The sequence below is a fragment of the Astatotilapia calliptera genome, chromosome 19 (assembly GCF_964374335.1).
Source record: "Astatotilapia calliptera chromosome 19, fAstCal68.1, whole genome shotgun sequence".
NCBI lineage: Eukaryota > Metazoa > Chordata > Actinopteri > Cichliformes > Cichlidae > Astatotilapia > Astatotilapia calliptera.
Window position 1 is genome coordinate 11,820,075 of NC_137440.1, and position 17,229 is coordinate 11,837,303.

The 17,229-nt window shown below is 43.1% G+C and overlaps 1 protein-coding gene across 5 annotated transcripts in view; it reads right to left on the minus strand.

The window, feature by feature from the left end:
• dlgap2a (discs, large (Drosophila) homolog-associated protein 2a) overlaps positions 1–17,229 on the minus strand; it is a 209,580-nt gene that overhangs the window by 181,014 nt on the left and 11,337 nt on the right. For all 5 annotated transcript variants that reach the window (XM_080294024.1, XM_080294023.1, XM_080294020.1 and 2 more), the window contains exons 2-3: positions 16,122–16,176; positions 15,652–15,699 (exon numbers count right to left, since the gene is read on the minus strand). In XM_080294024.1, the coding sequence (XP_080150150.1) occupies positions 15,652–15,699; positions 16,122–16,176 (103 nt within the window). The remainder of the gene's footprint in view (positions 1–15,651; positions 15,700–16,121; positions 16,177–17,229) is intronic.

A 17,229-nucleotide genomic window follows, 5' to 3' on the forward strand; every position in this document is an offset into this window, starting at 1 on the left:
GGCACTTATATTAAGTGCCACTGAATTTTCTCTAGTACTCTTTATAATCATTTCACTTTCACTCCTTTAATAACGAGCACCAACGTATGTGTAGTTGTCCAGTTTGAAGTTGAAATTTTGGAATCTGATTTGGACGTCCGAATGTCAAGTTTTTATTTCGACTGAAGAACATTTTCAAGTCAAACTCTTGAATCTCCCGTGTGGCGATGAGATTACAGAACATCAGTGCTTAATGAAAAATGTCAACACTAGTGTCTTGACGAGATAATGCTGCCGCTCATCACAAAGACAACTTCAGCATTTGTCCCCTACATGAGCATGTCTGAGCTTCTCCTCAATAAATCAATTATCAGAAACATTTAACTTCTGCTTTTCGACGGATTTAAAATAAAGTTGATTATGTTCGATGATGAATCTGGTGTCTATTTCAATCCCAAACTTCCTGCTGTCTCTCTGTCTGCTCCATCCATCCATCCATCTTCATCCGCGGCCGGGTCGCGGGGGCAGCAGCCTAAGCAGAGAGGCCCAGACCTCCCTCTCCCCAGCCACCTCCTCCAGCTTATCCGGGGGAACACCAAGGTGTTCCCAGGCCAGCTGAGAGATATAATCTCTCCAGCATGTCCTGGGTCTGTCCCGGGGCCTCCTCCCGGTGGGACATGCCTGGAACACCTCACCCAGGAGACGCCCAGGAGGCATCCTTGTCAGATGCCCGAACCACCTCAGCTGGCTCCTTTCGATGTGGAGCAGCAGCGGCTCTACTCTGAGCCCCTCCCGGATGGCCAAACCTCTCCTATCTCTAAGGGAGAGGCTAGCCACCCTTCGGAGGAAGCTCATTTCCGCTACTTGTATCCGCGATCTCGTTCTTTTGGTCACTACCCACAGCTCGTGGCCATAGGTGAGGGTAGGGACGTAGATCGACCGGTAAATTTACACTCAGCTCCCTCTTCACCACGACGAACCGCTGCAGCGTCCGCATTACTGCAGCTGCAGCCCCAATCGCTCTGTCGATCTCCGGCTCCCTTCTCCCATCACTCGCGAACAAGACCTCCTCGTGCCACTTCTTCTCAAATACAGACTCAGCTTTAACCCTGAGCAGTGACTCATTGCGACGAGCTGTGGAATGAGGTCGTCCTTTATCATCTGGCCAGTTGGAGGTCTGACTCTGGCCTTAAGGCCTATCAGGCAGGCAGGACATCATTACAGAAAGAGAGGGTGATGATGCCGCCCAGTTATTCCCGACATCGCTCTGCTTCAGAGCTGAAACAGCACACACCCGTCCTCTCCTATTTAACTTCCTGTCATCACTCTTTAAAGGACCGTCACTGTAAGCTACAGCTTCACACCTTGCTATTGATGTTGTTATATCGAGAATTTGTCATGCAAGTCTGCTATTAGTTTTTATTGAAGTCCAAAAAAATTCAATTCAATTACAAAGAAATGAGAAATGTCTCTATACTCTGTTGTGTCTGGTTTATTTTTCTAAGCTGAAATAAACTGAGCCACTCACCCTGCAACCTTGAAAAAGGTATTTTCAGAGGATTTCTCCAAAGAAGCAAAAATGCTGATTTGCATGTGGAAACAGTTGGAAGATGCGGGGGATCACTACAGACAGAACGATTCCCCCACCTCCCTAATAAAGAGGAAGAAGAAGAAGAAGTGATGACACGTCAAGAAAAATGTGAGGAAATCTTTGAATTGCAAAGACGAGTCCGTCAGAACTTCAGCTGATGTCTTTCTTTCTGTGTCCTTGAAAACAACAAGTGTCTCTCCATGTGTGTTTCTCATTAGTGAACAAACAGCATCAGCTGAAGAAATGCTAATGAACAGTGTGAGGGATGATTTCCATGCTGTTTTCCTGATTATCATTTTCAAGGGGGAGCAGTAGAGGAATGGGCTCGATCTTCTGCTCCCTCTAGGCATAAGCACATTCAATTATCATCAACAAATGGCATTTGGCTGGATGGATGAGGAGTGCCCCGATGGACTGACCCCAAGAAAACATTATGGTCAAAGAGTTAAGACAGGCAAGGAAGCAACAGAGAGTGGAGACTACAGATGGTAGACTCGAGGTGAATTTGGCTGAGAGTATTCTAGAACAGCAGTCCCCAACCCCCGTGCCTCGGACCAGTACCGGTCCGTGAGTCGTTTGGTACCGGGCCGCGAGAGTTGAGGCTCAGGTGTGAAATGTATGGTTTTCAGGGTTTTTAAAATCGGTTTTCAGCGTTATTTTGTTATCGTTTTTATCGTTAACTCAGTTTTCCTTGGTCTTTTCACATGTGTTATGAATAAATCTTTTTTTCGGTACCGGTACTAGTTTTATTTTGTTGTATTTATCCGCGACACCTTAAAGGCCGGTCCGTGAAAATATTGTCGGGCATGAACCGGTCCGTCGCGCAAAAAAGGTTGGGGATCGCTGTTCTAGAAGGTCGATGAGAGACAAGAAGGGAACGAGAGAAAGTTTTAAATCCCATAAAATTCAAACACTGCAAAATATCAGCCATATTAAGACCACAAAATGTGGCAGGAGACCTGGAAAATATCCAGATTTGATTCTGTCCATCTGGATGTTTCATCACAGGGTCGGTCTGAGTCTTCTTCCACTGAAAACACAACGTCCAGATGATCAGAATCATCATACTGGGATTTCCTTATCTGGATGATCGAGCATGCATCAAAACACCAGGGTCCTACAGCAAGCTCGGACTGCCAGCATACAAAGGCTGATCAAGCAAACCAAAGGCGGTGATCATGTGAAACATGGAGGGCAGAATCCCCCAAAAAAACTGGTAACTGGTGCCAGCCACGAGGGGTACCCACAGTTAAAATTCAAGGATGTATGTAAGCATGAAAGCATGCCACATCAACATGGATGCTGGGAAGAAGCAGCTTCTGATCGTGCAGAATGGTGGACTATCAATAAAGCTGGCATGAAACCTGCAGAGGAGATAAGGACTAAAACAACACAGCAAAAGAGCGAAAGCAGCAGAAGAGAGCAAGGCAAACCCGATCGTCATTTGAGTGCATCTACCACAACTGCATGAAGGATGACCCTTCCAGGATAGGCCTACTTAGTCAAAGCAGTCATTGCAGAGTCCATCAGACAGGATGGATCACCGACTCATAAGACAGATGGATGTCAAGAAAAACCATTTCTGCTGAAACTTGATCTTAGAGTTACAGAACGAAGCTGGTGGTGAAAGTGGAAATAATCCAGTCGTTAAGTCTGACGTCACTAGCCGTGTCTGGGCCTAAACTCCGCTGCAGGTCCATATATCAAACGATCACTATGGCATTACTGAGAGTTGAAAAACTGTCTTTCATCTTTAATAAAATGATCAGCGTTCTGCTCTACCAGGTGTAACAATTGAGTTTAACATCCAGGCATCCATGAAAACGGAATTTATGACATTTAACGGAGTTAGAAGTTAGCAGGAAGTTAGCTCGCTAGCTTCTATCTAAATACAATATAGCATGTCCTGACTCCGGGGTTTTGGAAACAAATTAAAACGTACAGCTCTGTTATCACTTCCAACATAAACGAAGACAGAAAACTAAACAGCAGTGACGTTTGTAGGGTTACTGAAGTTTGGCTAGCTGGTATATAATGATGTGCTACGTGACCGCTAGCGACACAGCTATGTTAGCATAATATAAACAAGCTAACTTGTTTTCCACTCGATAAAAGTTAACGTGAGTGTTCTCGGTGGTCGGGAACAAATGTAATCGCATGGCAGGATGCTGTAAAAGGACCAAACTTCAGCCAGGAGAACAACTGAGATAATCCATCCACAATACGAGGTGAGTCATTCATATACTGCTGCATGGGCTGGGCTGTAGTTACATCCTAAGGTTTTAAAAACTGAGCTTAAATAAATGATTAGCGGTAATAAAAGCCGAGGGAGGTCAACAGTGATCACTGACTGTTTTAGGAGCTTTTTGAGATTACATAGAAGAAAATAGATAACATTAAACATGTTAACAACACAAAAGCCATATTAAACGCAGACTACTTTAGGCCCGGAAGTAGGATTCGTCATGTCATCACTTAACGACCGATTAAGTTAGGAAACCAAAGGTTTGCTTTGTTGGCCTCTGTTTCAAAAACAACCTGAACTTTATTGATGGACAAAAACGTGTTTCATATACCAAATAGGTAGCGAAAGAAGATTCACGGATGTAGTGAAGCAGGACATGTAGAGGGTTGGTGTGACAGAGGAGGATGATCTGCTGTGGAGGACTCTAAAGGAAGCAGATAAAAGAAGCAGAAGCAGATAAATGTTCAAAAATGATTTGCTACAACTGCAGTACTGATGGTCTGTTACAAAATGAGAGACCAAAGAGCATTAACTACTGGCACGACATTTATATCTACATTATATCCCAAAAGAAAGAGCAATAGAAGAAACCAAACAAAAGCAAAGTTGTTCTATTTGGTAACACAAAAGTTAATCTATACCTATATTCAATTCTTCACTCATTTATTTTTAATACACACCAGAGAATTGAGGTCAGAACTGTGTAAGGTGTTGCTATTTGACTTCCTGCCTTCTATTTGTTGTGGCTGATAATCAAATCACAGCTCGCAGCCAGTTCACGCCCGCTGGCTACAACTCCTCCACACATAATGTGTGTCCTCTGAAAACAAACCGATGTTGCGGTCACTGCTATTTGTCACAGCAACAGCACAAAAAAAAATGTAATTTGAACTGTGGTAAAAAGCAGAAAGATAAGAATGGTGGGCGACAGGCAGAGAAAATGTTTCTTTGGGTAAAAGTTAATAGAGTGAGTTATGAGTACCTGAACGCCTGACAGAGCACACGGTCAGACAAATGTTTGCATTGACATCGACCCGTGTAGCTTTAATATTTCACTTATTCTAGAGCGCTGGCAATGGTTGCACACACATCAGCAAAGAGAGACAAGCGCTCATAAATGCAAAGAGACGAGACTAATAAAACACACTGTGCATAAACAGGAGAAATACAAGTGTTTGCCTGCAGCAGGTTCAGACAAACAGGTGGAGCTCGGTTAGACTCGCTCGCCAGGTTTCGGGGAGCTCCGGCCTGCCAAACGACTGCCATCTATTCAGCATAGCCGCTGTGCTAATAATGAGGGCTGAAATGGATGGCGTTGCTTTGGTGTAATTGCAGCAGTGGGAGAAACATGTTCGGAACATTGGGTACAACAACAAGACGGGCAACAGGGGAACCAAAGAGACAGAAATAGAGGTGGAAAGCACAAACGGGGATTTTTGATGTAACGTTTTCATCTAAGGCTGAACTAGGCAGCTGTTCAAGGCATAAACCTTCAATGACAAAGTAACTGGCAGAATATTTACAGTCCCATCTGGATGTTGTGGCGTGCAACTTTCTAGGCTACAGTAGTTTGTGCTGTAAAGAGGAGGTTCATCAAAATGTCCTTCTTTGTTTTCTGTCTCTGCTTTCAGAAATGATACCATACATGGTATATAAAAGAAAGTAGTTTCCCAGTCTAGAAAGGGAGGTACCTGAAACATGTGTTCTTTATAATCACCGACCCCTCTCAAAAGAGGCTTGATAGTACAGGACTCTGAGAAAATGGCACCAACGCTGACCTCAGCAAACGCATCTCTCAGTTGCTGGATTTAAGTCTGTCTGTCTCGGTCCTGAGTCTGTGGACTCAGTGGTTTTGATTATCTTATGTTTCAGGTTCATGCTTGTTGCCTTGTTCTGTTTTGTATTTAAGCTCCCTCTGTTCTGTGTCGAGCCTGCGTCCCTTTACCTGCCCACATGTTCCTTCCCTGTTGCCATGTCTGATGTGTTAGTGTTAAGCTGGTGTCTGTGTGTGCCTGTTGTATTTCCTGTTTTACTTTGAAGGTCCAGGTCTCATGTCTATGTGTTCTGTTTCGCTCTCCCCGTCTCGTCTGTGTCATTAGTGTCATTTGTGTCTCTCAACTGTTCACGTCTGTATTTAGTGTCTAATCTTTGTAAGGACAAGAAAGACATTGTGGACAAAACAGGACACCCCACCCCCAATAATCTTTAGTTACAATATTATAGTTAGTTAAATTGTTCTGATTGTTCAAATATGTATTTTCTTTGATTGTTGTAAAATAATGTGTGCCCCAGTCTCCAAAAATGACATAGTGCAGGAAGGGTAGTTATTCCTCCGTTACACCACAAGAGGGAGTATCCCATAAAATGAGCAGCTCTAGCGGGAGTAAATAAGCCCAGCCACTAACCATAAGGCAGTGCGCCTGTAAGAGTTGTGTGAGACTGCAGAAGAGTGTAACGTTGTGCTATGTCTACATATATATTTGCAGATACAGTAAAGGTGAACTCACAAAGCCACACTGGTTTCAATTCATTTTAAAGTGTGCAACATCTTCCTACTGCTCGGTGTCGTGTCGTACCCTCAGTTCGCTGTGTGCTCTCTCGTCATGTCCTAGTTGGTTTTTCCTAGCGTGTGACTGTTAGCTTCCGGTTCCTGATCCCAGTCTAGTTTCTAGTTCTGCAGTTGAGGTTTTGATTTGTTTTTGTAACTTTTGTTTTTAAGAGTTTCCAGAATTAAGGTTAGTTACTAAGTTACTCCCTGTTTCTGAGTCCTACATGTTGGGTCCTTCATCCTGCCCGCCTGCACACAGCCATGACACTAATGCAGAATAATCTTCATCTTGTAAAATGTGTTTCCATTTAGAATCAAAGAGACGATATAAGAGCTTAACCATTGGTTTTAAATTGGCTACAGGTAATGATGTGTGTCCATCTTTCTGTGATGGACTGGTATTCTGTCTGAGGTAGATTACATCTTTCCAATATGTATTTACACTGATCAGACACAAAATTATGACCAGTAACACTGATCATCTCTTCACCAGGGCACCTGTTGGTGGGTGGGATATATTAGTAAAGATTATATCCTCAAAGCTGGTGTTTTGGAAGCAGGAAAAATGGGTGACGCAAGGATTTGAGTGATCTGAGATTGTGATGGGCAGACGACTATGTGGGGTGTTCCCAGTGTGCAGTGGTCAGTATCTACCAAACATGGAACAGTGGTGAACCAGCGACAGGGTCATGGGCAGCCTGGGCTAACTGATGTGCATGGGGAGCAAAGGCTTGACCCTGTTGTCTGATCCAACAGACGAACTTCTGTAGCTTAAACTGCAGAACAAATTCGTGCTGGTTCTGACAGAAAGGTCAGATTACACAGAGCATCACAGTGTGCTGTGCACGGGGCTGCAGCAGACCCATCACTGTGCCCATGCTGACAGCTGTCGAGTGCCGAAAATGTCATCAGTGAGCATGTAAACATCAGAACCGGACCACGGAGCAACAGAAGAAGGTGGGAACACCTGGCACCAGGATGCACTATGGGAAGAAAGCGAATGATGCTTTGGTCAATGTTCTGCTGGGAAACTTTGGGTCCTGCCATCAACGTGGATGTTAGGTTAACACGTACCGCCTACCTAAGCACTGTTACGGACCACGTACACCCTTTCATGGAAACAGTATTCACTGCTGTGGGCCTCTCTCAGCAGGATAATGTGCTCTGACACAAAGCAAAAATGGTTCAGGAATGGTTTGAGGTGCACAACAACAAGTCTGAGATGTTGACTTGGCCTCCAAAGTCCCATATTTCCATTCAATCGAACAACCTGCAACATGTTGGATAAACAAGTCTGATCCATGGAGGTGCCACCTCGCAGGATGCAGGTAGCACAGCATATGGATGGATGGTCGTCTCCATGTGTATATGTATGCATGGTTTCTCATTTTGGTGAAAATAAAAAATGCTGCCATAAACTGACAGTCAAGACTTCAAAATTTTGCTAGTTGTGTTTATCTTTTATGTACAGTCTTTGAATATTTCTCATCTCAGCTACATTAAGCAGGCTCTGCTTCCGAGGAGGACTGAAGTTTTCTGTTTCTGCCCCACAATGTGATTTAAACTGATCAGGAGAGTGCCTTTTACATAAATCTTGTTAGGTTCTGCTAACCAAGGATCACAGGTTTGGTTACAGTTAAGTGGAGAAATAATAAAACGTGATTTAATAATTTAAATTAATCTATGTCAGCTATAAAATAATAAATTATGATGAAAGTAGTTATTATACTTTCTATAATATTGTTAGCGTAGCAAAAAAAAAATTCTGCATTATGTTGCACTAAGAAAATAATTGAGTCAATTAATTTGATGAATGACCTTTTTTCAGTCTCAACAGTGAACTTTTAAACTCAGCTAGAGAGAAAACGATGTCCTTGCAAACAGCAGAGAGGAAGTACCAACTCTAGGTCTTTATTATTTTAAAATGCCAGCCAATAGGAAACCTGCACATAATCAGAGACAACAGGACTCCACTGAGGAGAGAGCTGCACAGACAGACAGGGATGCTGAACGCTACACACATGCTGTGAAACGTTCCATTAGAGCCCAGCCTGGCGGCTTGAAGCTACTTCTCACTATCACCTCCGTGCACACACAGACTCTGGCCGACTTTCTTCGGATGATCTATCTGGTCAAGCACTACACAGATTTCTGATAAGCTTTTACAATCACCCCTCTCTGTCACCGTGTGACCCCAATTTTTTTCTCAAGCTATTCCACGGAGACATGCAGGAAGTAGGCGGCAGCTTTTCCTAAAATTTCCTTATGGAATGAAAAACGTCTATACGTGTTTTCTTTCTTCTTGCATATACAGTATTGGCCATGCTACCTGCATGCATTAAATTGAACATTAAGCATGCAATGATCGCTAATGCAGCATCAAAGTATTAGTAGTCTCACTTGTTTTATGCTTAATTATTCAGTTCATTCAGCTTCAGCAGGTATGAGATGCTCCCGTCTTACAGGGCAACCGGTCTCCATGCAGAATTAAAGGTATAACTGAGTGTCTGGATAGAGTCGACAGCTCCATCTACGTCTCCCATTAGTTAGAATAAGGCTGTGAACTGATGTTTGTGAGTGCAGTGTGTCATCATAAACTATGATTATGTGTGTGTGTGACTTCTGATTAAAAAGGCAAAGGGGGAAGGAGAGTTTATTAAAAGGAATTAAAGGTTTGTCAGCACAGAAACAGGGAGAACCTCCCATTTCCTTCACTTCCTGCCACCGTCATTCATCCATTAACGAGCAAGCTGGAAGTGAGTACTCAGCGTTAAATCAAAGCTTTCTCCCAGCTTGCCCATTATGTCAGGGACAAGCTGAGACAGACAGTCCACGGAGACCAGCTGTCCTCCAGTCATATACTATACAATTCAATGACAGGAGTCCCCACAGACAGATGCAGCACATACTGAAACACATTCATGCCAGGTAAGTGGGCTGCACACAGCTACACACCGAGAGTGCAACACTGTCCAATGACACAACAAATAGTATTTTTTTTCCACCATGTACATGTCGGGAAAACACGGGAGGTACTGAATAGTCAACATTTTTATATATTTATCTTTTATTAGATTAGAAAAATAATAATTAGTTTCCACAATTACGGTCTGCAAATCCAGTCCCATAGTCACAGCGATCGTCGTGCTTAGCTTGTGAAAGACATGCACTTCAGTGCAGTCGTTGCTTGTAGAGAGCATGCATTCCAGACAGTCAGGTTTTTGGCTCGCAGTTCCTCACACAGTTAAGTAGAGGTGAGTAGTAACAGCTGGAAGAACCTTCTGCCAGCACAGTTTGGGATTTTTACTGATTTTTTTTGAGATCCTTTAAAGAATCTGCAAGTGTGCCTGTGCACAGTCTGCAGGGTCACCTAGTGGCCACTTCCTGGTGACTGTGTGAGCTGATGCCAGGGTGAAGATGAAGTTAATGAGCTCCAATATGTGAGGTGACAACTGCCAGCACAAGCAGCATGAAGTTGTCTGTAAATATTCAACACCAGAAGCAATCGCCCTGTTGCTATTACGAACACGTTTCCATAATGTGTGCATTCAGCGCAAATACACACACACACACACACACACACACACACACACACACACACACACACACACACACACACACACACACAAAGAAACTATGGCCACAGTGTGCTGAACGGCATCTTGACCACAAGACACTGAAATGTTCCTGAACTCACAGGAACTTAAATTCAGGGTTTGCATAATGAATATTCAACTTGACCAGCATGTCCCACTTTGGAGATCTCTGACACCTCGTGGGAGACCTTCAAACAGTGGAGCAGAGTTTCTCTCTAATACATTATGTTTCTGTGTCACATTTGTTTATGATCAACTTGCTGCACGGACGTGGAGGACGTTGCCAGGAACTACAGTCTACTCCTGCAACAGTTCAGTGGCTACACTGGGGGGGAGTGCAGAGGAGGAGAGAGCAGGAGAGTGGGAGGAGGCGAGTGTCGAGGGTCTGGACTAACAGTAGGAAGTGGGAAAAGCTGAGGAGGGGAGATAGTGTAGGACTCATTATCATCTTGTTAAGGAATAAACATATTGTTAATGCTTATTATTGATTATATTGTTTTATGTATTTTAGTAATAAAAGCTTGTAAAGCAAGGCCAGTTTGACTCAGACTAAGTGCTCAGCCAGACTGGAAAACAGGAAGTTAGTGTAGAGCTGTACAAGCATATAAATAAAAACAGGAACTAGTAACATATAAGGAGTTGTTTGTATCGAGGCTGTGTGTGACCAAAATAACACCTATGAGAGACACATTTTTAGCTTCTAATGTTAGAGATTCTGCAACTGGCTTTGGGCTGTGCAGGGCTCTCTCTTCCCGAAGATGATTGATTAAAGAATTATAAATGTTTTGACCACCGAGTCGGGTTTTCTCTGTTCTATCATGGGGATCAAAGAATCGGGTTTAATAATCTATAGCAGCTGAAAGTTTAGCAGGCAAGAGAAAGCTGCTGATGTCCTCCAGCACGCGCACACTTTCATATCTTAGTGAGGACATCTCATTGACATAATGCTTTCCCTAGCTACTCTAACCCTAAGTCCTAACCCTCAGCCTAAACCTAATTGTAACCCTGACACTAAAATCACATTTTGAGCCTTCAAAGTTGGGTGACGGGCGTTTTGTTACCATAAGTGACCGTTGGTCCCCACAAGTAAACTAGCATGCTACTTTTGTCCTCAGAAAGATGTCCAAACATGTGCACATGCACACACATGCCGTCAGCATTCACTTATTAGCTCCTTTCAAAATGCAGTATTTGTATTTTTTTCCAAGTAATTTTCTCTGTGAGTTTCCTTCTGATGAGCAGGTGTGATATACAGACCTGCCATCGAGGTATCTGAGAGCCATCAGAAGGAGACAGGCTCTCCCTCGTTGTCTCGCTTTGCTGCAGACTGATATCAAGTGTGTTGAAGGACACCATGTGTGCAGCGGCCGGCTGTGCACGTGTCCAGTGTGTGTGTGCGCGCATTTAGGAAAACAGGCCGGGCACACTCACACGGAAAGGGACAGCCTGCCCGTTAATTACGAAAGCTAACAGAGCAGCTGCTGATTCACTCCGGTGTCAGTGAGATTCACATAGGACGGAGAAGCTCAGGCGGGACAAGAAGCATTAAGATGGACATGCTGTGACTCACATAAAGTGAAGAGTAATGCTATCAGCTCATGTAGTTCAGGGACTTTAGCTGTTTTAGACGGAGACGCATCAGAAACTTCTCATGCGGTGCAGATAGCTTGAACTTGAAATGTGCCCAATTTCAAGTGTACGCATGAATTTACTGTTTAGAATCTTCTCTGCCAATCGAATAACATCTTGAGACCAAAACACTCAAAGCACTGTTTACAACAAGCCTCATTCACCCAATCATACACACATTCATACAGGTGCTGTTTGTCTTCATCTTTCTTGTACTTAGTCTGATATTTGAATACACATCCACACTCTGACGGATGCATCAGGGTTCAGTATCGTGCTCAACGATGCTTTGACATCCAGACTGGAAAAAGCTGGGAAATCGATCCTTCAACCTTCCGATTGGTAGATGACCGTACATCACCCATACATGTTTTCTATCTCAACATAACACCTGCTGTAAAGTTGGTCTGTTTTATACATGCCATGATAATGATTTTCCTTACTGCTCTCATACAAAATATGATGGGCTTGTGTGTGTTACTGCTATCAATTCATGCATTTAAAATTGTGTTTAATAAGGTAAGTGAACATCTATATGTAGGAATATTTATTACTATTATTAACAGCTAATTTTCTACTAATAAAATGCAGAAGACTTGGGGTGAAAACTGAGAATGAGTAGTGGAAGTGTGTGTGTGTGTGTGTGTGTGTGTGTGTGTGTGTGTGTGTGTGTGTGTGTGTGTGTGTGTGTGAGATACTGTTAGAGAGTCTCGTGAAGCTCGAGGAAACTAAATATGAATGGATGCAAAACATTAAGTGTCCAAACGCTGCAAAGGCTGATAGACGTTTGTGTGTTGTGACTTTTATGTATATATTGTGCTATTCTTAGTTAGTGTATTGTCTGTCTTTGTTAATGTTTGTTTATAATGGAGCACTGTAATGAAAAATTATTTCCCCTAAGGATCAATAAAGTATTCTGATTCTGATTAGACGGGCTTCCCAGAAAGAAAGCTTTGCACAAACCTCAGCGATCGTAAAATGTTTGCAAAAGAGAGAAAAGCGAGAGCAATGCAAGACACCGTAAACATGCCATCTACAACAAAATCATCCTAAAACTCATTCAGTGGATGTGAAGATCGAACCAGTTTATGTACCAGTTGCTAAAGTCAAATATGGAGGTTTTATAGAGAATCACATAAAAGGAGCGTTTAGTTACAATGCCAGAGTACGAATTGGCAAGTGTCTTTAAACCTGGGATAGTACGAGATGATAATAGGAGTACAGATATGAATGTTGAAACAGTCTCACGCTAATTAATGTCTATAAATAGGACAAATCTGTGAATGTGTGGCATAGAAATGCTGAGTGCTCATCAGCACAAGGGCTTCTGCTCATGGAGTACTGCAGGAGCAGAGGGACACGCTGATAACAGTGAGAGTCTCAGATTACGATAAGCCTCATCCTTCCAGCTTCTACGCACCGGCTTTCACCGAGCAGAAGCCGGGGACAGATGAGAAAAGTGTTTCTGAGGACGAGGTGGATTTCCACAAGGAGTGAAGCCGCCCAGGAGAGGGCGCCCCTCGCTCAGTGAAGTATACCAGAGCTGAGCGCATGCACCAGGACACGAAAACACACATACACACAGTGCAGCATCTGTGTTGGAGATATCAGTCTTTTTATGGGCATTACTTCCTCCTCGAAACATTCGCCCTTCTTACTCTGTGCTCTTCTAATCCAAGCCCTACACCGAGTGTTTCCACTCACGCTGCACCTCAGGCGGCCCGACTCAGTACGGACGAACTCGCTGGAGAGCGTCCTCACTCAGTGCCTGTATTCATTTATGCCATCTGTTTAGCATATGCAAACACACTAGCACTACATCGTCCTGTCGCTGGAGAGATGACAAAATACAGTATCGTCTACTGGCACCTTGTGTTGCCATGGAAACAGGATGCCAAGGTAGACATTAATCTGCAAAACCTCTGACTCGCATTTGAGATGGAACCTGTGGCTGAATGATCGGTGAACTTTGGTGGAGGTGCTTCTCAGAAAATCAGAGGTTTGTTGATGTGGCGCCGCCGAGGATTCAGGAGAAGCGCTCTGCACTGTGTCTTCTTGACAGCGCCATCTTTCAGAACGAAGACATTTGCAGAGAAAGGCAATGACTTTTTTTCTGTGTGTGCATTTTGTTTTGTGTTTTTTTATGAAATGGAGTTTTTGGGGGGAAGTAATACTGTTGTCAAGGTACTGTAGACACACAAACACAGATGCAAACATCATGAAATGAACTCTGTATCCCAGACAAGTGTCTCTGGAACCCTCAGTGGAATGGTTTCAGAGATATCCATATTAATAAGGTTATTATACGGTTATTTTAATGTGTGCTCACTCTGTCAGGACACCTTGTTCTAAGACCAGCGCATAGGTGTGTCCCGGGGGTCCTCCATATTCACGCGGTGATTGCAAGCAACTAACAGCAACTTATTAAGATGTGGACGTTGACTCTTTTTAAAAAAAACATTTCCCTAATATAAAAAGAGGGCTGCCACATGCCTGCAAGCATCACCTATCTGGCATCCTTTGAGCAAGGAGATCCTGTGGATGAGAGTGGAACATTTATGCTCAGAATAAAACTACAACTAGTGGTTCACAGGTTTGTAAACTTCCTTATCTGCTTAAGTGCAGATAATCTTGTCTATATGGACCATCAAACATTAATTTCACGCTGCAACAAATCACTCACAGCGATCAGCTATAATTCAGGCCATCAGCTGAAACTTGTACGTTGCCAGGTCTCTCTTTCCCCAAGGTTGCTGTGCCCTCGCTCTACTCTTAAGCACATGTGTCCCACCCAGTGTTGGTCAAGTTACTTGAAAAAAGTAATCAGTAACTAATTACTTCCCCAAAAAAGTAATCCCGTTACTTTACTGATTACTTATTTTCAAAAGTAATTAATTACTTAGTTACTTTTTAAAAACATGATTTACAACCTGAATAGGTGATAAAGTGATAGCTCTCTCAGCCCAATTCTACTTTTTCTACATAATCCATCATACAAAATGTAATCAAATGGAAAAGTCTCCTTTTAAAACTTGTTTTATTAGTTTTAATCTTTTAACTTTATGCATCAAGCAAAAATTTAATTATATGCAACATTCTCTGACTGGAAGAAATTTGTTTAATACTTAAACCTATTTTCTGCACATTCCAGCACATAAATTTTATTTTTTTGTGTGTGTGTTTACACTCAGTCTTTCAAATAGATGCAAGTAAAACACAGCAGAAATAAAATAAAGTCAAAGACTCAGAGGTCCTGTTGCTCTATTTTCACCTGTAAAGCAGGAGTGGGGTAGGCGGAGGTTTACCCTGGTGCAGGTGTGCCGCAGCGGTCAGTGGAAGGATACAGCAGTTTCTCTGTGAATTTCCCATTACATAATAAAGTATTCTGATTCTGATTCTGATTACGTGGTAGCGCACTCGGAGCTTGCTTGGAAGTTTAGGGGTTTTTGTCGCTGTAAAAAGAAGTTCTTCCCACGCACAACGCACACTAATGTTTTTGTCACTTTTTATGGAATCAGACTTAAAGTAAGGTCAGTACTTCCACACTTTAAACGCTGCACGCTCATACTCTCTCCCGTACTCGATATATGATCCACTGTTGATCTGCACACAGCTGTTGTCACGAACGTCACACTTGCTTACCTCACTGTCATGAGACATTCTTGCAAAATCACTGTTTTAGTAACGCAGCGTTCCTACGGGAAAGTAACGGTAATCTAATTACCGTTTTTTCAATAGTAATCCCTTACTTTACTCGTTACTCAAAAAAAGTAATCGGATTACAGTAACGTGTTACTGCCCATCTCTGGTCCCACCTTGAAAAGTCGGGCAGGTAGCTTTCGAGCCATGTGTCAGACAAACAGAAGGTACAAAGTGCATAACAGCAGAGGGAGTTGATGTTAACGTGTCAAAATGTCCACGGCGCTGATAAATTCACATCAGAGTAGCACTAACGAGCTTTTGTTAGTGGGATGCATGTGCATGCAGTCTCGGTGCAGTCGAAGGAAAAAACGCACACAGAGGTAGAAGAAAAGTCATTATTGTGAAAGCTGCGGCCAGGTACCTGAGTATATCTCCCTGCTCTTCAATTTCATCAGCAACCTCTTCACACCTGCAACGATGTGAAGAAGCCCATCACCATCACACGTTCCAACAACTGCTCCCCCAACTTTTCCCTTCCCTCAGGCATGTAGGTAGAGAAAGTTAATCCACACAGAGAACCCCATCAGATCTGACACATGTTAATGTTGCTAGGGGTAGCAGTGAGGTGGGAAAAGAATAATTTTATGTAAGAAGGATAAAGTGAGCAGTTTGTGGCCAAACAGTGAGGTCAGGGCAGGTCAACACTATGTGAGAAACATGGTCAGCTCCGAGATGTAGAGCACGCAGACAAATATGACCCCCCCACTGAGTCGCCATTCCCCGGGATCACAGCCTGCTCATTACTCTCACAGACTGGCTCTCGCTTTCCATCTCAGCACTGTGTGTGAGTGGTGTCATTAGTGGAGAGGGGGACATCTGTTAGGTCCTTACCTGCGTTCCTGTCTGGTAAGATACAGCAATGCTTCTGCAGTATGCCTGGCAACACCTTCCAGGAAACAACAGAAGAAGAGCAGAAGAGATGGAAAAACGTTAATATCACAACAGCTCAAAGCAGATAAACAACTCAGGGCTCAGCGGAAATGCACTGAGCCATGCTGAGACCCACAATTACAGAGAAGCAACAGATACCCATTTCTCACATCATTAGCATCAAAAGGAGCAGCTCCCACCTTTATCTGCAACCTTTCTTCTGCAAACTGTGGGAGGTTCATTTTAAGCTCTGAGTCAACAGTGGAGGTGCAGAAACATTAAGGTAAAGAGTGGCAGTGGGATCAGTGAATCCGACACAAATAGGAGCTCTGCTCCATCGACGTCTGTTCCACAAAGTTTTAGCAGCCATTGCTATACAACAGCCAATTATTAGATTGCTCCAAAGCCTGAGGCTGTTATCTAATCAATAATTTATGCCAACAATCTATTCTGTGAGGATTCACCACAAATTTAATCGATTCAGATTTTATCTGAACTTCGAATGTTTTGCTATCATCTCCCGTCCTCTGTCAGTGACCGTTTTGTTCTTGGGAAACGCTGCTGAATCATTTGTGTGCAGACCTGAAAAATCACTGGGTTTTGTAATGATAACAGCTTTGTTCAGCTGCGACACTGAATATCATTACAGGCATTATTATTGCATGATTTCTATCTGGAAAAAAAGCTCTTGGAATGTAAACAAAACCTGAGATTCGGCGGTGACTCAGCAGGTCCCATCAGTCTCTTTTTGTCTTTGCATCTGACTGACAGGCTGATTGTTACCTGAAATGGCTTTAACAGGCGACAGGCCTCTTCTTTATTTCTTCAGCTCCATTTTTTCCTTGTCATTATGTTAACATCCCTTTACATTTGCGCTCACTCGTTATCTCGGGCTGCTCTGTCTCGCAGAGTTATTTCACTCTGCTTTGGGACTGAACAAGCCAGATCAGATAAATGTTCTTTTTAATTAAATGGGGGAGCATATATAAAGGTACTTGAAGAAAAGCGAGAAAAGCCTGAAAAATAAAAACGAACCCTTCTAGCTCATCTGTAGGAGACATTGAATGAG